At 58.1% G+C, this 20,603-nt stretch overlaps 2 protein-coding genes across 2 annotated transcripts in view; one reads left to right on the top strand and one right to left on the bottom strand.

Annotated features, from left to right (window-relative positions):
- Positions 1-798: 798 nt before the first annotated feature.
- Positions 799-12,860, bottom strand: LOC119095212 (cilia- and flagella-associated protein 52). The gene is made up of 14 exons (XM_037218082.1): positions 12,810-12,860; positions 11,609-11,708; positions 10,917-11,116; positions 10,291-10,468; positions 9,522-9,709; positions 7,392-7,557; positions 6,161-6,306; positions 5,297-5,469; positions 4,786-4,934; positions 4,098-4,243; positions 2,750-2,901; positions 1,877-1,994; positions 1,348-1,467; positions 799-951 (listed from the first exon to the last, which is right to left on the bottom strand). Exons 2-14 carry the CDS (start codon positions 11,670-11,672, stop codon positions 799-801), a joined length of 1,953 nt encoding a protein of 650 aa, XP_037073977.1. The 5' UTR covers positions 11,673-11,708; positions 12,810-12,860.
- Positions 12,861-13,233: 373 nt separating this feature from the next.
- Positions 13,234-20,603, top strand: part of LOC119095294 (putative ATP-dependent RNA helicase DDX31) — a 34,538-nt gene continuing 27,168 nt past the window's right edge. The window contains exons 1-3 of the mRNA XM_037218151.1: positions 13,234-13,320; positions 15,425-15,539; positions 20,220-20,558. Coding sequence (XP_037074046.1) covers positions 15,468-15,539; positions 20,220-20,558 — 411 coding nt within the window. The 5' untranslated portion in view covers positions 13,234-13,320; positions 15,425-15,467. The remainder of the gene's footprint in view (positions 13,321-15,424; positions 15,540-20,219; positions 20,559-20,603) is intronic.

Genomic DNA, 20,603 nt, shown 5'->3' with positions numbered 1-20,603 from the left:
GCCGGTGGAGATACCGCGGAACCGGTAGGTGCAGCGTTCTCTTGCTATGAAGTGCGACAGCGCAGCGGACGTGAAGTCATAACCCCTGGATCATTGGTTGTCACTATGCGTTGCACCCGCACCCTAGCTCAAACTTCCACCGTGTCCACATGACAAGGCGATTCTAAACGAGCGGACATCACACATGTAATTTGCTGACAACGGCTTTTACACGAGCGAACCAAAACGCGTGCAAACGCAGCGCCGCATCGGATGAAAACAGCATGTAAAAGGCGTACAATAGATGTAGGAATAATTAGCCGAATCAGACAGGACTTTCAGATATCATATCATATCATAGCGGTCTAAACGTCCGCACCGTATCCTGTGCAAATACAGCAAAAGAGGTGCGTTTTAAAAGATAGGCGGCTAAAGCCAATCGAAGACTCCCGTGGTTCGGCGATTCGGTTCGACCCTTTCGGCGGCTTAAACAGCCATTGGCTGTCAACACTTTTCGGCGGCAGTTCGATTTCGTGCGGATCCGCCCGCAGATCACGACCAATCAAGAACCACGCAGGACCTGACGCCACTGGATTCCACCCAATCACGAAGTTATCACGCATGACGTCATCCTGATTCCGCCAATCGCGAGCCATCTGGCGGGATCACCGACCCGACCGGCCCAACCCAGGTCAAGTCGTGCTTGACGTCACCGCACCGCCGAACCAACCGCAAAACCGGACGGCGACACCACCTCAGCCAACCAACAGCCGCCGGCCGTGTCACGAAACCGCCACCGTTCGACCCATCGCCGCCGGCCTAGACGTCTCCGGGCATCTTCCAGCAGAGGATGGCGCCGTCCGTGCCGACCGAGACGACCGTCTTCATGTCGGGTGAGATCTTCAGCGACGAGATGGCCGTGCTGTGGCCGACGCCGGTGAACACGCAGTCGCCCTCGCTGTACCGGTACACCTGGCGGAGACGGCCGTGGATGACGCCAGCGTGGTGTCAGCGCCACCATCAATGTCACACCGTCGCTATGGCGCCGCTGTCACTAGGCCGGGCCAGGCAGCGACCCAGTAACCGGCACAGCGTAAACTATACATTTGTCATGAACGCAATGTCCCACCGACACCGTGTGGAAGCCAAGACGAACACGGCGCACGCCGGTGTTCTCGTGAACCCATCGGCTACAGACCGTGAGAAACGCCGATAACTGGCAACACGACAGCCATGCGAGCGCAGGCTCGAACAGCGCGCCAGCGTCGGCCTTGCGGCGCGAGAGCCAGCCTTCCGCCCCGTCGCCAGCGCACGCCTGCCCGGCAGACACCGTCGGCCGCCTGCGGCTCCGCCCGGTGGCCCGCCCACCTTGAGCAGCTTGTCGTCGCCGCCGGTGACGATGAAGCGGCCGTCGGGCGTGATGTCGACAGCGTTGAGGCCGCCGTCCTGCGCCGCCTCCAGCTCGCGGATCAGCGAGCCGTCGAAGATCTGGCCGAGCGGGCGCGCGCGGCGTCACGGACACGCCGGCGGCTGGTGGCAGCACCGAAGCGCGACGGCCGGCACGGGCTGACACCAACGCGCCGCGCGGCGGCCGGCTCACTAGACACAGCGCCCGGACAAACTAGTGGCGTACAGTTCGCAGCTGCGTCTGTTGCAGTGGTCCTCACGCGGCGACGGCCAGGCGGTTACGACCGCTGCCACACACGATCAACGACACGCGAGCTGTGTAGGCCGCGACCGACGAATCATGATAGCCCGTCGCGATCTTCGGCGGCTTCTCCCAACCCATCGGTCTGTGCCGATGCCGCCACGGCTGCCCCCCCCCCCCCCCCCGCCCTCCCGCTCCCCGCCCGACCCCCATCACATGCCACGAGCCGTGGAGGGGCGCGCGCCGTACCTCCCAGTAGGCGAGCTTGCGGTCGGTGCCGCAGGTGATGAGCTGCGCCTCCGATGGATGGTAGCACACGCCCATGAACAGCGTGTTGGCGAACAGGACCGTCTTGCGCGTGAACCGCCTGCGGCAGCGCGGCGCCGGACACACCGGCGTCAGGCCATCAGATGCAATCGGGTGCAATCGGGCGCAATCAGGTACAATCTGGTGCAATCAAGTGCAATCAGTTGCAAACAGGCGCCGGCGCCAAAGGCAGGGCATGTGGCAGAGACGGCATCGCGGGCTGGTCAATCACTCCCCGTGGCCAATGCTGATGATGGTCTGGAATGAGGCTAAATGAGGCGTCCGCGGTCCGTGTGACCTCTGACACTAGCGTCCATGTCTGTCATACCTGACCCCATGTCCGCATGCCAGGATGTCGTGCCGTGACCCACGAGGGCCTGTTTCCCGAGCTGCCGCGTCCGCGTCCGGTGACAGTGGACACGCGACATCCCCCGAGTCGGTGTCCGCCGGCCTGACATTCCCAGGGCTCCACGACCCGATCCTATCCGATCCGATTCGATCCGATCCGATCCGATCGACCCATCCGACCCGACCCGACCCGACCCGACCCGACCCGACCCGACCCGACCCGACCCGATCCGATTCGATCCGATCCGATCCGATCCGATCCGATCCGATCCGATCCGATCCGACCGGACTTGACGCGACCCGACCCGACCCGACCCGACCTGCCATGGTCCGGCCCGACCCTACCTGACTCGGCCTGACCCGGTGTTCGCTCCCACCTGCCGTCCTCAGGGCATCGTGGCCTGGCGCCTTCCAACCTGACCTGACCCGACCTAACCCGACCTGACCTGAGCCGGCGGCCGCGCCCACCTGACATCCCAGATGATGCAGGAGCCGTCGGTGCTGGCGCTGACACACTCGGAGTCGTCGCCGGTGAGCCGCAGGCAGGTGACCGAGCCGCGGTGCTCCTTCAGCGCCGCCCGCAGCGTCTGCGTCTGACAGCCGATCTCCCAGGCGCGGACCTGGCCGGCGGCGGCGGTGGCGGCTCACGCACGGGGCCGGGGCACGACACAACGAACGGCATGCGGCGACCGCAGGTTGTGGGCCGCAGGTAATGTGGCGTGCATGTTTGATGGTTCATGTACGCAGGTGCAATCGCTGACGTTGTCCGTTCAGAAGGTCATGATTTGAGTAGTGTTTAGTGCTGTCGCGGGATAAACACGACCATAACGCGCAGGTCGCTGCTCGGAAAGCACTTGGGAGGGGTCGTCAAGGCATGTTGTGTCGCAAGAGCTCTCAGAGAAACCGGAGAGTCCGGCGTGAAATCCGAAAAAAAAAACACGGCGAGAACCTGGCGTGTGACGGGCAAATCACGCTTGCCAGATGCTTAGCGACTGAGTGTGTTTGAAAGGTGTGAAAGGCGTTTAACTAGGTGTTGTTTGTAGCGGGCAGCAGACAAAATGCTAAGCAAAACATTGTTTACAGCAGCACTCGTTTACGTCACTCAACAGCACGAGGAAGACGCCTCGATTCTAACTGAGTCGGCCACCCGGGTCGGATAAGCCCATGGGTACTCACACGGAATGGGTAACGGGATGGAGTGGGTATATATCTTGGGCGAATTACGGATAATGGCACGAATATGGGTATACAAATTGAGAAATGACGGGGAAAATATTCCAAGAGATAGTGAATGCGGCGGTGCATGAGTTTCTTTTAATTATATGACCACGCCTAATTTATAATATAATTTCAATACGCAAATAGATCGACTCATGCTCTTTTTTAAAAAACGCCAACGTAACATCCTCAGGTACATATGTTCCTGACACTTTTAATCCAGAAACATAAATACTGTATACAATGCGAGCAGGTAGATAATCGATGCAACAAACTGATTAAGATAAGAAGCAGATGTGTAGCACCGGGCTTCGTAGTGGTCTCGGATAAGTAGCGGATGAGCGGGGAATTTATAGTGAGTGGGGGGTATCGGGCTTCGTAGTGGTCTCGGATAAGTAGCGAATGAGCGGGGATGTAATAGCGAGTGGAAAGTACTAGCCTTAGCAGCGCTCTCGGATTAGCAGCGGACTAGCGAGTGGTATTAGCAGCGAGTGGGTATGAGCGCAGCCTCGAAGGCAGCGGTCGGACTGGACAAGGGAACTCTGCGCCCCGAAGGCCTCTCTCCCCCGCGCTGCTCCGATCCAGCTCCGGCCCTCACCTGGCCCTCGCCGCCGCCCGTCATCAGGATCTTGCCGGTGGAGAAGGCGGCCAGCGCGCTGACGCCGCGGTTGTGCGCGTCGCGGATCATGTACTGCAGCTTGCCCGACTCCGGGTGGTAGGAGCGCACGATGCCGTCGTTCCAGCCTGGCCGACGGCCGGCGGGCGGGCGGCGTCATCGGACGGGGGGCGGGGGCGGCGGGAGGAGTCCGGATAGGTCACACGCCGACGTGGACACGCGAGACTCCGGACGCGTCAGCACCGGACATGGACGCATGAGATCGGGACGGCTGGGACTCGGGCACACACTAACATAAGACGGGGATGCGTTGGAGGCGGATCGGTGAGACTCCGGGCACTGGTACGTCAGGCTCGAACACGTTAGAAGCGGATGGCACGGCCCCCGGACACGGATGCACGAGACGCGGACGCGTGAGCGCCGAACGCGGACACATGAGGCTCACGGACACGCCGGACTAGGACAACGACACGTGAGACGCGAGCGCGTGCAGCAGCGACCCGGCCACGAGCAGGCGAAGCACCGGGACGCAGTGCGGCTCCCCGTCACTGCGGCTAGAACCGCTGCAGCAGCTCCAGCCGCGCGACGGGCGGGTGGGCGGGCGCGCACCCCTCCCCTCGGGCCTGAGAGCCGCGGCGGTCCCTCCCGTCCCCCACCGGACGCCACCGACCTGTAACGATGGCTGACCCGTCCGCCGCCACCTGCAGACACTGGCACACCATGTTGGGCACGCACATGCGCAGCAGCTCCTGGCCGGAGGCGGCGTGCCAGACGCGGGTGTCCTCGGCGGCGCACGTGACGAACAGCTCCGAGCAGGCGCTGCCGGCCGCGGCACCTACCAGTTAGGCGGGGCGTGGCCGTCGACGGCGGCTGGGCGGCGGCGCCGGCAGCGGCTGATCGGGTACGTCACCAGTCAGAAACACATGCAAACACCGGCGGCTCGGCGCAATGGAGGCTGAACTATCGCGACCGTTTCGAGCCGCGTCACTCACGTCGAGCGGACTGTGGTCCCGCCGATCTGAAATATCGCCGGTCAGACGGCCCGCCTGTCGACCTCCGCCGCGCGCGCGACATCCACGTCCTTCCCCACGGCGTGTCGTACCTCGGCACACCCCATCCGCCCAGGTGCCTCCCTCGACGCGCGCGACCTCCCTCCGCGAGCGCGCGCGTGCCTGCCTCACCGCGGGAAGGTGACCGCCTTGACCTCGGTGGGGTGGCCGGTGCGGAGCAGGGTCAGCTTGATGGAGCTGGGGCAGGCCCTGTAGATGTGAGAGTCGGCCGTGCCCACGTACACGCGGCCGCTCTGGTCGGCGGTCAGCGTGGTGACCCGGCCCTGCACCGTGTTGCACTGAACCTGCGGGCGTGCCGGTGGGACATGTACAGGTAGTACCGCTGCGAACAGTGACACTGGTCCGGAGAGAGGAGTGCTGCGGACGGAGGGAGAGAGAAGGGGAGAAGAGGGGAGAAGGGAGCAGGAGGAAGAAAGTAAGCTGGAAAAAGAAGAGGGAGAGGAAAGAGGGGAAGAGGAGAGAGAGGGAGGGAACTGAGACAAAGAAGAAGGGAAGGGTAGGGGATGCAGTGCACAGGGGGGGGGGGGAGGGAGAAGTGTGTGGTGGAGTTTAAGCGATAGAGGGAAGAAAGGAGGAACGGAAAAAGGGAAGAATGAAGAGAGAAAGAAAACACCGAAGCACAGAGGAAGGAAGGGAGAAAAAACGGAGGGATGCACGGAGGGAAGGAGACAAAAGAAAGCAGGAGCCAGAAACGACACCAAGACCGAGGCCCTGCCCAAGGGTGGCAGAGCGACAGCAGGCCCGAGACTCGAGACCGAGAGCGCCAGGGCGAGGGTGGGAAAGCGACAGGACAAGGGCGGGAGGGCGATAGAACGAGGTTGGGGGAACAACAGGACGAGGGCGGGAGAGCGACAGGAAGAGGACGAGAGAGCGACGTGACGAGGGCGGAGGAACAACTGGAAGAGGGCGGGAAAGCTAAAGGCTGAGGGCGGAGCTCGACGGCACGATGGCGGGAGAGCGACAGCAGGCCCGCACCTCGTCCATCAGCCGGTCTGTGACGCGCTTCATCAGTTTGATGGTGTTCCTGGGCTTCTGGGTCGACTCCTGCAGGCGGGCCACCCGGCCGGCGCCCGTGCCCACCAGCATCTCGTCGTTGGGCAGCATCAGCATCGACCAGATACCTGCGGCCACACGACAATCGATAGAGGACTGTCCTGTGACAGCCGTCACAGCTGTCACAGCTGCCACAGCTTTCGCAGCCGCCACAGCTGTCGCAGCCGCCACAGCTGCCACAGTTGCTACAGCCGCCACAGCTGTCACAGCTGCCACAGCCGTCACAGCTTTTGCAGCTACTACAGCTGTCACTGATGTCGCAGCTGTTGCAGCTCCGGGCCACCATAGCACAGCGAAAGGGTGTCAAATGCTGTTTTTCCACTGTACCAGTAACCAATGATATATCGTGGTTTTAAAAACATTCGAGGAAATATCAATATATCACATAAGTGCCTAACATTAGTGCCAAGCTTTATCACTAATCCGGCGAATCAAGTGACGCGAGTGTCACCAACCGCACGCCTTTGATACAGATGGGTTGGGATAAAACCAGAGGAGTTGGAAAATAGTCAACATGCACGCCCAAGGAGACGGTTCACCGTTACGTCGCGCAGATATAATACGGACAACCGCCATGCCGCACGCAGTGAGCACGGCCACCTCCGCGCAGTGAGCACGGCCGCCCCATCCCCAGCTCTTCGGTGAGCGACGACGGAGTCTGGCGGACCGCGAACGACGCCGCCGACAGGACCAACAGCGCCGACAGTACCGACGGCGCCGACAGTACCGACGGTGCCGACAGAGCCGACATGGCCGACGGCTCCAACAGGGCCAACAGCCTCGACAGCCTCGACAGCCTCGACAGCAACGACAGCAACGACGGTACCGACAACAACGAAGGCGCCGACAGCAACAACAGCACCGACAGGGCTAACATTTAGAATAGATCCGACAGCAACGACAGCACCGACAACAAAGACAGCACCGACAGCATCGACAGCGCCGCCAGCGCCACCAGCCACCGGCAGTGCCGAAGCACCGACAGGCCGAAATCTCGAACCAGATCCACCAGCTCCGACCGCACAACAAGACCGCCACCGATAGCTCCTACAGCACCGACAGCACCGACAGCACCGACAGCGCTGACAGTACCTACAGCGCCGACAGCGCCGCCAGCGCCGCCAGCCAGGCGGCCGGACTCTGCGTCTCTCACCCAGGCTGTAGGACTCGCCCTCGCGGGTCAGCTTGTTCTTCTTCTCCGGCGTGCGGGCGAGGCACGCCACCAGCGCCGGCATCTGGTCCGGCTCCTGCGCTAGCCGCACCTTCATGATGTCGCCGGAGGTGGTGCCGCAGTACAGGTACCGGTCGACGGCGTCGATCTGCCCGGGCACGCGGGGAAGAGGCACTCCGGTCAGGAGAGTCGCCGGCCGAGAGGCACTCAAGAGGCACTCCGGTCAGGAGAGTCGCCGGCCGAGAGGCACTCAAGAGGCACTCCGGTCAGGAGAGTCGCCGGCCGAGAGGCACTCAAGAGGCACTCCGGTCAGGAGAGTCGCGGCCGAGAGACACTCAAGAGCACTCCGGTCAGGAGAGTCGCCGGCCGAGAGGCACTCAAGAGGCACTCAGGTCAGGAGAGTCGCCGGCCGAGAGGCACTCAAGAGGCACTCTGGTCAGGAGAGTCGCCGGCCGAGAGGCACTCAAGAGGCGCTCCGGTCAGGAGAGTCGCCGGCCGAGAGGCACTCAAGAGGCACTCCGGTCAGGAGAGTCGCTGGCCGAGAGGCACTCAAGAGGCACTCCGGTCAGGAGAGTCGCCGGCCGAGAGACACTCAAAGAGGCACTCCGGTCAGGACGGCCGCGCGCTCTGGCAGGGGCAGAGTCGCCGGCCGTGGCTGGCCTGCCGCTCGCCCGCTGCGGCGCCCGTGGATGTTATTCTCTACCGCAACGTGCGCTTCCATTTGTTCCGTGTGTTTTGGGCGGTGGTTGGGAAAACGTCTCCGAGTTAGTTAAACCATCGCGCACAGGAGATTCGGCGAATTTGTTCGGCCGAAGCGGAATAAGCTTGCGCACGAGTTTAGCCAAAAACGGCTTACCTCACTTCGGCCACGGTGCAAATGTGATTCACTAGATGAAGCTCTATCAGCAAACTTCATGAATGCGGTTAAAGCACTTCAATATTCTGTCGCTAGAGCGTGCAGCTAGAACGAAACATGGCAAGGTCCAGCTTTTTTAGCTTGTAAGCACTTAAATTGACTTTTAAAACAAAGCTTGCCCGTTCGGCTTCAGCTGAACTAAAACGGAGCCCGCAGCGTATTTACAAGTTCAGCTCCAACTTTTCCGCCAGTAAATTATCCGACTCTGCGTTTTTCACGCAATACGCCACAAAGGCGAAGGCTCCACGGCGCATGTCTATGTTTGTGCAGCAGGTTGTGAGCCCTACACAAACAGCCGGTTCGGAATTCAGGTCGATAAACGACAAGTAAACGGCACAAACGCTGTCTTTGTTTTGCGCGCCGCACACCCGGCCTGCACTGCTCCGCAGTCTGCTGTGAGTGTGGCTATATTTGCAGTTGGCCGTAAATTGGACACAGCTGGCGACAGGCCCCATTAGCCACTGATGGTGGATTCAACGTGAAATTCATCCGAAGCGGCAACAAAGAGACAGCGAGACATCAAAATGGCTGAAATTATTCCAGCGTTGAACATAACAAAAATTCGACTCCAATCGATTACAGCATGTATTAGAGGCATTAAAAATATCTAGTTACCTCTGACTTTTGCACTATTGAAAAAGTTATGTTTCGGAACTGCAATGAATACAAAGTGCAAGCGTTGTTCTGCGAATTATCGGCTAGTTAAAAAAAAAAGGTATAACGCTTGCGAACGCTAAAACGCTAAAACGAACAATTGCAAAGCGCACAGTTGCAAATTTTTTTCCTCCCTTCGGACAGCTATTGGTCTGTGGTAATTATGTAATATCATTTTGCATGATTTCACGGAGCACGTAACTGTCATTAGTTTACGGTCAACTTACGCTTAAGGGCGTCGCGATTGGTCGTACGATGCCCCGGACTTACCACGGCGGCGTACAACAACGCAGATGTCAGTGGGTCTCGAACCCACAACCGCGCGCTCATGTGCCAGCATTCTGGCACCGAGAAACCAGCCCACAATGCCAACACCACCATGACATGTGCATTCACCCTGCGCAGGGAGTGTGTACTTTCGTATTCGGAAAAAGCACACTTAGCGTATGTAACCAAAGCGAGCGATGAACCGCGACACGCAGAACAAAAATTTCTTGCCGCGGGGTCTGCTTCCACAGCAAACCACAACACGTACTGCTTACCCGAGCGCACCGTATCTTGCGCTTGACCTCGCTGAGGGTGACGTTGGAAGGCGCGAGGAAGCGCTTCTTGCGGTGGATCTTCCACACCCGCAGCGTGTAGTCGCCGGCCGTCACGAACGTGTCGTCCACGGTGCTGCAGAACTTGAGCACCAGTGAGTTGCCCTGCGTCGGCTGCGACGCCTTCAGGCCTGCAGCGCGGGGTCACGGAGGTGTCAGCCCGCGGCGGGACGGGCGCCAGGGTGACGGGACACCGGAGGTCAGAGCCGCAGTGGGGATGGGAGAGCTTCAATTAAGGATCGGAGATAGCTCCCGCGTTTATCGGGCGGCGTTTGCGCCACAGCGAACGGTTGGTAATTGCGCGAGGCCGTGTTTCGTATCATGCCTCCGCGGCCAAACGCGTTCCAATTAGGAGCGGCAACTTTAGTGCTACCGAGAGCTCCTCCTGTTTGTCTGCATTGCATTGCCTCAATGGGCAATGCTAGGCCTCAATGCATTGTCTGCAATGCATTGAGGCCTGTTTGTCGAGGCGAAGCTAGTGTGGACGGCATATGACATCCGTCTCTTCACAGCATGACTTGAACCAGCCATCAAAACGCAGAAGCGTGGCGGCAACCACTGTGACACCGCTCGGTCTCCCGAGCCCCCGGTCGACGGAGCGTCAGACGACAGCTGACTCTCACTCGCAGTCCTATGGCCAGCTCGCACATACGCCGGCCCGCGCCGAGACGGCTGACGGCGGCGCAACCCAGCCTGCCCGCCCGAGGCGTACCGCACAGTGGGTCCTTGGTGGCCACGTCGTACACGATGACGTTGCCGTCGTCCTGCCCGCCCAGCGAGGCCATGAACACGTCGTTGGGCGAGAACGCCACCGCCTCCACCTTGACCTTGTGCAGGTTGTGCGAGCCGTACCGCTCCAGCGTGTCGTACGACCAAATGATGACCTCGGCCTACCGGTGACGGGAGGGGAGGGGGAGGGGTACAGCGGCGCTAGAGAGCCCAACAAGCTGCCTTTGGTGAGACGCTGGGAGCCGCAGATGCAGGCCGTATAAACACAGCTGATGCAATCGAGCTGTAAACTGCATACGGATTTCCTTGCAGATGGCTTGCTGAGCTGTGCACAAAGTTAAACAAAATGCTCTGCTCTGGTCGCACTCGTACCCTTGTTCAGAAAAGACACACCGATTATATGCCACACCGTGCCAATCAGCGCTTCTAGAGGTGTAATAGGTGTTATCCGCAACCCTGAACACGTGCCATGAACACGTTACACGAGACCGCGACCGAAAAAACTCCCTGGGCCGGCCGGCGTCACATCGCTCAAGCGCGCCGCCGCGCCGCCGCCGCCGCCGCTCCAGCGTTCCAGCGCGCGGCGGCCGCCGCCGCGCCCGACCGTACCCGGAACCCCATGAAGTTGATCTGGCCGGAGGCGATGTAGCGGCCGCAGCGGCTGACGTCCACGCACGACACGTTGTGGCTGTGGCCGGTGAGGAAGCGCTGCCGCCCGCTGGCCACCTCCATCACCACCACGTCCGTGCCCAGCGCGTACACCACGTGCGTGCCGTCCGGGTGCACGTGCAGGCCGCTCAGCACGTTACCTGGCCCGACAGGCGAGCCGGTCAGCAACGCCGAACACCGGTCATTATCCACCGCGGTCGTCGGAGTGAGAGAGGTCGACCCTAGACGGTCTGGACGATGTTCTAGTCGTAACTAAACGCACATACACCCGCACGCACGCGCGCACGCACGCACGCATGCACGCACGCACGCACGCACGCACGCACGCACGCACCCACACACCCACCCACACACCCACACACCCACACCCACACACCCACACCCACACCCCCCCCCCCCCCCACACACACACACAGTTAGCTCGCTGGTGGCATGGGGCGTGGAACTGGGGCGGGGGTAGTTTGCTTGGGTGGATGGTTGGCCAGTTGGGATATATATCGACTACGCGGGAAGTGAATGGTTGATCTACGTCAGTAACCACATGCTCCTCTTCAACTGTACGCATAAAATATATCGCGCAGGACATGCACTCGAACGTTGAGTTTTCGCAACATTTCATTCCGGCTGGTCACCTTCAAATCCAATTGCAGCTGTCAGTTGCAGTTCCTTCTTCTTGACTTCACCGTCAGATGCCATGTTGAGATTGTGAGAAGATGCAGCGTGTAACACCACCTGGAAAAGACAGCGGAATGATACCTTTCCACCGTTCCTCAGATATATTTGCCAGGACCTACATGCAGGACCGTAAATTTGGCTCCAGCACGTAACTGGAGAAACCACCACATGATCAACATTCCTTTCCTTATTCGCGGTTTTATCCGAAATACCTGGAATCTGGTTTATCCTGGTAACCCGTTAATACCTGGCTTATCTGGGGCAATCCGTAAGCATCAGTCATGAGGGTGCAATAGATGTTCACTGGTGGGACATTAGATGTCCCCTGTTGCCCCTTGAAGGAAACCCTGCCCGAACCCACGGCTTTTCGAGGCGTGTGCGGGCTTGTTTAGGGAGGCATGTTACCCCACACAGAGAAACACAATTTCTCTGAGCGGATTAAGTCTCGGAGCAAATGACTCCCAACAGCATGTAGTCTTGCCTGATCAGTCTCCACTTCCCTTCATCCCATGGTCCTGAAGTGGCCATTACCGGTCGGAAAGGGCACTACATGCAGTCAAATAGTCGAGGAGATAGCGTAGCTCAGCTGGGAACGCGTTGCCGCACGAGCATGTGAGGAAAATCGTGGGCTTTGAGGCATGGCCTTCAGCCAAGAGTTCTGGGACCTATCGTTGCCAATTACCGCGGGGAACAACGATCATTGTCCACCACGGTAATCGGAGTGAGAGAGGTCGACGCTAGATGGCCTGGACGATGTTCTAGTCACGACCACACACACACACACACACATACACATACATACATCCATATGCTTTATATCGACGTTGCTCATGTAGAGGTTGCTATAAATTTTGAATGCATCGTTAATTTCAGTAATTGTCGGACCCAGAAGTTTGTTGACAAGATCAACGAACCAATCTGGTGTCCGGCATCAAACGAGCACACCTACGCAGATAAAGAGAAGCTAGCGCATGGACCAAATCTTGAAGTCTTCACGAGGATTGTGTTGAATGGACATCAACAGTCAACTCACGGAAGCACTCATCACGCTTTACGATCAAGACACGATTACATGCCGGAGATTTAGCCACGGACACGTTTTGATGTGTCATATATGCAAAAAAAACAGCATCCAATTGACAACGAGTGTTAACTTACGTGCACTTCCCAAGTACCCTGCGACCGTTTATTTTTGGTGTGGTTGCCTGTTTATTTCCGACAGGATGGAGCAATACCAGTTGCTATGGAAACAAGCTGGCAGCGTAATTTGCTTTTGTGGAATAATGTTTTTGTTTGAATTTTTTGCTTTTTGGGTATATCATAACAATTGGTCAGTGTATAGACAAACACTTGTATTATTTGTTCCAAATAATAATTTATGTCATTTACCAAATAAAATATGCGCTAATTTGTGCATGAAATGACAAACCATTTCAAAACTTTGGTAAGAAAACCCTACAGTACTATAAGAAAACTTTCTATAACTTCCCATCTGGCACCAATATTTTGTTGTGTATACGACGCATGTGGTTCGAGGAAACACGCTCCCGAGGAAAGCGGTCACAGCCATATCCTCAACCAGCTCATGCTACGGGCTTCTACGACGTTGGGTGATTGTTCATTAGTGTTGCTGAACTGTGCAAATCTCGTCAGGTACCGCGGTTGTCAGGTATGTGTCCGAAAATTGTGGTCAATCGAACTCAGTTTTCGATATAAGCTCCCTTGCGTGCTAAGCCATAGCCATCTTGATGCGCAGGCGGGGTGTGGTGTGGGCAAACCTGACGTTACAAGGGCCCGCTGAATGCTATCGCAACCATGCCCTATGGTGCATGCTAAGGTAGGATAACTGTCACCATAATGCCTTTCTAGTTTTTGCTAGGCTACATAACACTGTATTCAATCAAGTGATCATGGGGCCTCCTGCTCTGCAGATGAGTTATTGCCCATGTTTGTAGAAGTAATGCTCCTGTCTGATTATGGGGGTGTCTAAGGTATGAATGAGACTGGCATTGTCGTGTTATTATTATAATGTGATAATTATGCCCTTTAAAAATGAATTTCCTGCGCTCTCTGCAGAAATCACATTGATTGATTGAAGTCTCACTGTGGCTTTGGATACAGTCTTGATGGCTGGTTATATTTAATTATGGAGAATAACACCATTCCTTGCAATTACTTAAACCCAAATTGGATTTAGGCAGCTAATAATATGGTGATGATGACTACGGATTAAGGGTGTGCAGACGTTGAGGTCATTTTGTACCAAAAGGCAGCTAAGAAATAATATTCCATTCAAACCTAAGCAAATAATCAAATACTTTTAAATGTCATGTTTCTGGTCTACAGGGTATTCAGGGAGAGGAATAGTTATAGTTTTCACTTTAAGACATGCTATGCTTAAATTTGCTGCACCTATGAATGGCTCACATGATATTTTGCCAGATGTACTGATGCAGGTGATGTTCAGATGTTTTCAAACTTTGAATAGTCCAGCTATTGAGCATTACTAATTTCTCAAAAAATGTTGCAGTATCATTTCATGTATGCATGTGCACCAGAGACTTTCACTTGGGTGCATGTCATGCTCACTGATAGGATTTAGATTTTTTCTGATTGACAATCAAAATGAAGCATATTGGTATTTCTGAATAAGCAGTCAATTCAGAGCACTATTTTAACTTTAAGTTTGATTGAATATTGATGTACTCCTACCAAGTTTGAGTAAAAGTTGATTTGTTTCTTCCAAAGCTGAATCATGTCTAGGTCTAATCTTGTCAGGTTAATGCACCAATCACCAATTTGCTAGTTTATCTTGGTTTCCATTTTGAGCCCCATTGTGATCTGAGGGAGGACATACTGGGCTTGTTGTGTAGCAGTACTGGATAAATGTCTTTTAGCTGGTGCATTACCCAGCTGACATGGGAAGGTCAACAGGCAATGTTAAAATGAGTGTCAACCAAGACCTTGGCAGCCTGGCTAGAGCATTAGTTCATGAAACCCCCGTAGGCTGTGAAGGGCAGCCCTGTTAAATATGTGCTGTATAAATTGTTTGATTTATTGATAATATATACATATTGTAGGGGTTGTGGAGGATGTCTGGCTCCATTACCTCAGTTTCTAACATCATCTTCATGATAATGACAGGCAACTGTGACATCTGTCACCAGCATCTGTCACTGCTCACCTGACACCTGTCACCACTCACCTGACACCTGAATCTGTCACCACTCACCCAACACTTGACATATGTTGCTGCTCACCTGACACCTGAATCTTTCACCACTTACCAGGCAATTCATATCTGTCACTGCTCACCTGACACCTGAACCTGTCACTGCTCACTTGACACCTGGCATCTGTCAATGGTCACTTGACACCTGACAATTGCCAGCACTCATCACTCACCTGACTTGTAACATCTGCCACCACTCAGCTGATGCCTGACATCTGCCACCACTCACCAGACACCTGACATATGTCATCATTCACCACTCACCTGGAATGTATCATCTGCCACTGCTCATCTGACAAGTGACATTTGTCACCACTCACCTGGCACCTGACATCTGTCATCACTCACTTGATGTCTGGCATCTGTCAACACTCATCTGACACCTGGCATCTGTCACTGCTCACCTGACGCTTGACATCCGTCACGGCTCGTCACTGCAGTGACCACCGCGCCGGCCGAACCGGGCGCGGCGCTGACCCGTAATGCTGATCGCTGACCCGTGATGGCGCTGACCCGTGATGCTGATCTCGTATCGCCACAGGAGCGACCCGGCGCCCGCGCCCGCCCCCGCCCCCGCCCCCGCCATGGACGACTCCGGCGGCATCACCCTCAACATCTCGTCCGCACCGGTCGCGCCGGCCAAGAAGAAAGCCGCCGTAAGTTTGACCGTCCTGCACTCGCGTTGCTCTGGCTTGCATGATGTAAAAGGGGTGAGTTATGCAAGGCACTGGTCTAGAGAGCAGGGACCTGAGCGGTTCTTGGCTCCGGGGCTCTGGTGGCGCAGTGGTTTCAATGCGCCACTGGCACAGACGCGCAGTGGTTTCACTGCGCCACCGGCACGGACGCACAGTGGTTTCACTGCGTCACAGGAACAGACGTGCAGTGGTTTCCCTGCGCCACCGGAACAGACACGCAGTGGTTTCACTTCGCCACCGGAACAGACAAGCAGTAGCTTCGCTGCGCGTCTGGGAAACCAGAGGTGCGGGGCTCCAAGCTCCAATGATGGCATTCTCAGTTTAAGTTCCGTCCAGTTATTGCGATCTTGCCAGGGTGTGCGGTCTCGGCCGGAAGGATGCTCAGGGTGAGGACGTATTGGTCCTTTTCAAGTGGTGCGGGTGCTACTGCTGGCGCCAGCCCAGAGGTGCACCAGAGCACCTACCTACCCACCTAGAGCTCTAGGTAGGTGCTCTGCACCTACCATGCAGAGCACCTACCTAGAGCTAAGATTTAAACGACTCTCTGGTGCCGGCTTGCGTTGGATTCAGCGCAGACAAACATACTTGGGCACCAGCCGAGTACGGGAATTCATGAGCCGGGTTATTCGCCTGCTCCGCTGGCGTTGAATCAGAACTGGCTCCCGCTATCAGGAAACGGAAATTTTGCGTGTCTGTGACGGGCTAAGCCTCGAGTGTCGCGTCGCCCTGCTCCATCGTCGCGCGGCGTGGCATTAGGTGGGGTGAAGAGGGGAGAAGGGGGCGGGGGGGGGGACGCGGGCGAGAAGAGTCGGCGAAGACTGGACTTCATGCGGCCAGTGAGCGACTACGTCACTTCGATCTGACCCGACGGCCCGCCATAAAGTCGCTGCGTGAGGCGACGTGTAAATTTTAGTGGCACAACATCGCTCGCCAGGACAGGTGGCGGCCCAGATCATGCTAGTAGACCAGTCGCTGTCAGTCGTGCCAAATGCTCGCCGCAAAGAATTGGCGCCAAATTCGCCGAGTCGCCGCCGCCAGAACTGTGCTGTTCTGTCAGATGGTGACGGCTTGAGTATGCGAACTGCGGCCAGTTCAGGAAGTTTTGCCCAACGGGGACAGAAGCTCACTGCGAGGTGTTACACAAACTGTCCGCTAGTGTGCGCTCACCCTTCATGGTTTCCTTGTTCTAATCTCAGCAGAATTTCGTAAAGAACAATACTTCATTACCCTAATATCAGCACCATGGATTCACGTTTACCTTGTTCCGTGTTCATTAAAACACAACTGAGATCGGAAAAACGATGCGTTTATCTAAATTTATAGGGGACAAGCCAAATCAAAGAGACAGCGTAATTCCCTCCCCCCCCCCCTGTAAATAGGTTCGGTAATGATATCGCTTACGTGCACGGTAAGACACAAGGGAAGATAAAGTTGCTCTTGCAGTTAGCCAGTCCCCTTACTACAAGCGATGTCCGTGACACGTGGCGGCTGGGCCTGCTGGGCCGCTGGAGTCGGAAAGCCCGCACGTGCAGCCTACACATTCGATAACCATATCCGGAACGTTGCGCTGCTGTTGCGGGGGCGGCGCTGAGCCATCGACGGCGGACCGATTCATCCAGTCGCCACGCATCGATCAAACGCGCACGGCAGGCGGAGGAGCCATGGGACGCAGGGAGCGTGCCGACGTGGGCGATCCGCGGAAAATCGACCACGCAGTGGCCGACTGCTGGCCGGCTCCCGGCGTCGTCGGCCGAGATACCGCTCCGTCCAGTGTCGGCGTTGGAGCGTGCGCTGGAGCCTGCGCCGCGGCTGACTCCCGTTCTCCGCCGCTGAGTTTGCCGCGCGTTTACGATCAGCTGCGCGTCACAGCTCGACCGAAACGAACGCTATCACGAACCCTAGCGCCATCACGAGCGCGGACCGCCTGCGCCCGACCCGATCCGACCGACCGGACGCGATCCGAGCTGCCCGGACTCCGTCCGCCCCGAACCGAGCCCGACACCGACCTCGACGCCGACTTCGACTCCGACTCGAGTCATGAGTCCGGTGGGCCGGTGCGCGCCGCCGGCGCGCAACGAGCTGCACGGCGAGCAGCTATATGCGGCGCGGCGCGAGAAGGAGTACAAGCAGCAGCAGTTCAACAAGCAGGTGAGGACGCTGCACGCGCACGCGACGCGCCGCAGCTGGGAGGACCGCTCCGACCTCAAGCGGCTGGACGCGGACGCGCGCCTCCGCGACGTCCACCAAGCGGCCGCGCGACAGGACATGCTGAGTGTGCGGCGCTGCCGGCTGCGCGAGAAGCTGGAACGCGAGGAGGACGCGCTGTACGCCGAGCTGGCGCGGCCGCACCCGACGCCGGACGAGCGGCGCGAGGCCATGCGCCGCCGCCTGCAGGAGCTGCGCGCCGAGCGCGAGCGCGAGCGGTGCGCGCTGGCTGAGCGACTGGACGACTATCGCTGGCGGCTCAACTGCGACGAGCTGCGCTGCGCCGTCACGCAGCAGCACGCGCTGGAGGTGCGCCAGGACCGCGACGCGCAGCTGGCCGAGAAGGGCCGCCTGCGCGCCGAGGCAGCCGCGCAGGAGGCGCTTCACCACCAGGTGATGACTGACGACGTGCGCGACTTCGCCGAGGAGAGCGCTGCGCTCGCCGGCGGCATGCGCGAGGCCGAGCGCATGCGCATGCACGTGCTCGACCAGCAGCAGGCGGCGCGCGAGCGCGTCAGGCGGCGCGAACGCGAGGAGGACGCGCTGGAGGCGGCCGATCTCGCCGCGCGCCTCCAGAAGATGCGCGCGGATGAGGAGGAGGAGGCGCGCCGGCAGAAGGAGCAGGACCGTCGCTGCCGCCAGGAGCTGCTGGCCGACATGGCCGCTCGCCGCCGCGCCGCCGAGGACGAACGCAACCGCGACCTGGAGGTCGAGCGCGAGATCTGCGCGCGCGACGCTGACGACCGCGCGCGCGAGACGGCCGCGCTGGCGGCGAGGCGCGCCGCGCACGCGCACGACATGGACGAGTACCGCGCGTACGTGCGCCGCGCGCGCCAGGACGAAATGCGCGCCGAGGAGGAGGTGCAGCGCCTGGTGGACGCCGAGGCCGAGCAGGTGTACCGGCGCCAGCGCGAGCACTGGCTGGCCGAGCGCCAGCGGCGCCAGTGCCTGCTGCAGGAGACGATCGACATCCGGCGCCAGCAGGTGGAGCGCGGTCTGGAGCGCGCGCGCCAGGAGCGCGCCGAGGACCGCGCCTATCACGACCAGCTGGCGCGCGAGCTCGAGCGCCTGCAGCGGCTCGAGGTGGAGCGGCTGGAGCGCCTGCGCCTGGCAGAGCGCGAGCACGCGGCCGACCTGCAGGCGCAGGCGGCCTACCGGCGCCGCCAGGAGGACGAGCTGCGCCAGGAGGAGGCGCGCCAGGCGGCGGACGGCATGGCGAACGAGCGCGCGTACCAGGAGCGGCTGGAGCAGTGCCTGCGGGAGAAGGTGTGCGAGCGGCCGCACCCGTGGCGCGCCGAGCACAAGTACTACGACGTGGTGCAGCTGAAGGGCGCCGCTGCTCAGCAGTGACGCGCCGCACGTGGCGCGCGGATTGGTGCCGTGTGGCACGCGCGGCGGCCGACCGATGGTTCGGACTGGGGTAAATTTGCGAAAAGCGCCAGGCCCGTCTCATTGCTGCAGAGGTCTCACTTTGGCCGGAGCACGTGGCGCGCTGCTGCACAGAGCAGGCGTTGATGAACAACGAAATGTTTCTATGTTCGATGCTGTTGTTGGAAGCTGCCCTGCAGCTTGGCTTCCTGAGTTTCGGGGTTGCAAATTGGTTGTCTTTTGTATTTTCGGACTGCCGTACTTGACCTGCTTTACGTGGATCTCGTGCTGTTGCCGATGATTAAATGCTTTGTGTTAGCATCTTTTCATTGAAGGTAGCAAATGTTTTACACTGTTGGCGTCGTTAGAAGAGAAGCACGGCTGTTGCATCAGTCAACGTGTGCGTTTATCCTTCATAACACCTCATTTGAGGATGCCAGTAGCATAGCGTTTAACGTCTCGTCCTGTCGTTGTCCAAATATTTATGTCGAAACGTGGTTTTACTTCTAATGTCCAGCATCCTCGTCACACATGTAGTTCCCGCACTATGGTTAGTCTGGATTAACCACGCTCCTCTGTCTTTGTTTTTTTCGGCATTGCTGTTAATGCAGAAGCAATAAAGGTGCTTGCGCTGCTCTGTTTCGGTGTTTTTAGCCATGTAGGCGTTGGTATTGGGTGGGTTAAGCCACCTTGTAGCTTACACAGTTCCGTATTTGTGGCCATTGACCCAAGTGGTGCGCATGTATAAGCGGTTTACATTTTACCGCTCTATGCAGTATACCACTCGCATTTTTGTTAGCCGTCTAGGGTTGAACGGATTCCCACCGATGTTTTGGAAATGTCCCCAACTTATACCCCATTACTTTTGTGAGATGAGCGGACACAACAGGGTGGTAGGCAACTACTCTTAAGACCCCGGAAGGATCATGTGAGAACACAGAAGCATTATGGTTGGCATCGCTTACAGCGGTTTTGAAGGCTTCGCCAGCAACCTCTGTATGAGCCTGGTTATTGGAATGGAACACGATCGTTGGAGCATCGAGCTGACGCCCGTATTTTTATTTTCAGAAGCGACCCCCAGCTCCAGTCTCGTGGACTGCCGGGGCTCCCGGAACTTCAGAGTCCTCTATAACCGCCGTGAGCTCTCATTCCACCAAGAAAAAGGCGTTAACAGCGCGCCGACGCGACACCAACAAAGATGGCGGCCGACGCGACTTCAAACAAGATGGCAGCCGACGCGACGCCAAACAAGATGGCGGCCGCGTCGCGGGCAACAAACCGGTGCTGGCGTCACTGTTCTCTCACAATCCGGCCGTGCCGGAGCTGGGACTACCGGCGAGTGAGCCGGCCGTGGCGGACGTGTTCTCCGGACAGAACTTCTCCGACCTGCAGCTACACCCTCACCTGGTGAGGGGAGGGGAGGAGAAGGAGAAGAGGGGAGGGGTGGGGGTG

The sequence above is a fragment of the Pollicipes pollicipes genome, unplaced genomic scaffold (genome assembly GCF_011947565.3).
Source record: "Pollicipes pollicipes isolate AB1234 unplaced genomic scaffold, Ppol_2.1 Scaffold_4219;HRSCAF=4965_pilon_pilon_pilon, whole genome shotgun sequence".
Classification (NCBI taxonomy): Eukaryota; Metazoa; Arthropoda; class Thecostraca; order Pollicipedomorpha; family Pollicipedidae; genus Pollicipes; species Pollicipes pollicipes.
Note: the sequence above shows the minus strand (reverse complement) of the source record. Positions and strands in the feature narration are given on the sequence as shown.

Excerpts from the sequence above, each read along its gene's own strand:
- LOC119095212 (XM_037218082.1), bottom strand. The coding sequence starts at position 11,672 with ATGGCATCTGACGGTGAAGTCAAGAAGAAGGAACTGCAACTGACAGCT. Across the intron at positions 4,244-4,785 it reads CGGGTCAGCCATCGTTACAG|GCTGGAACGACGGCATCGTG; the intron begins GTCGGTGGCGTC and ends GCCGTCGGCCAG. Across the intron at positions 2,902-4,097 it reads CGGGCGGCGGCGAGGGCCAG|GTCCGCGCCTGGGAGATCGG; the intron begins GTGAGGGCCGGA and ends GCCGCCGGCCAG.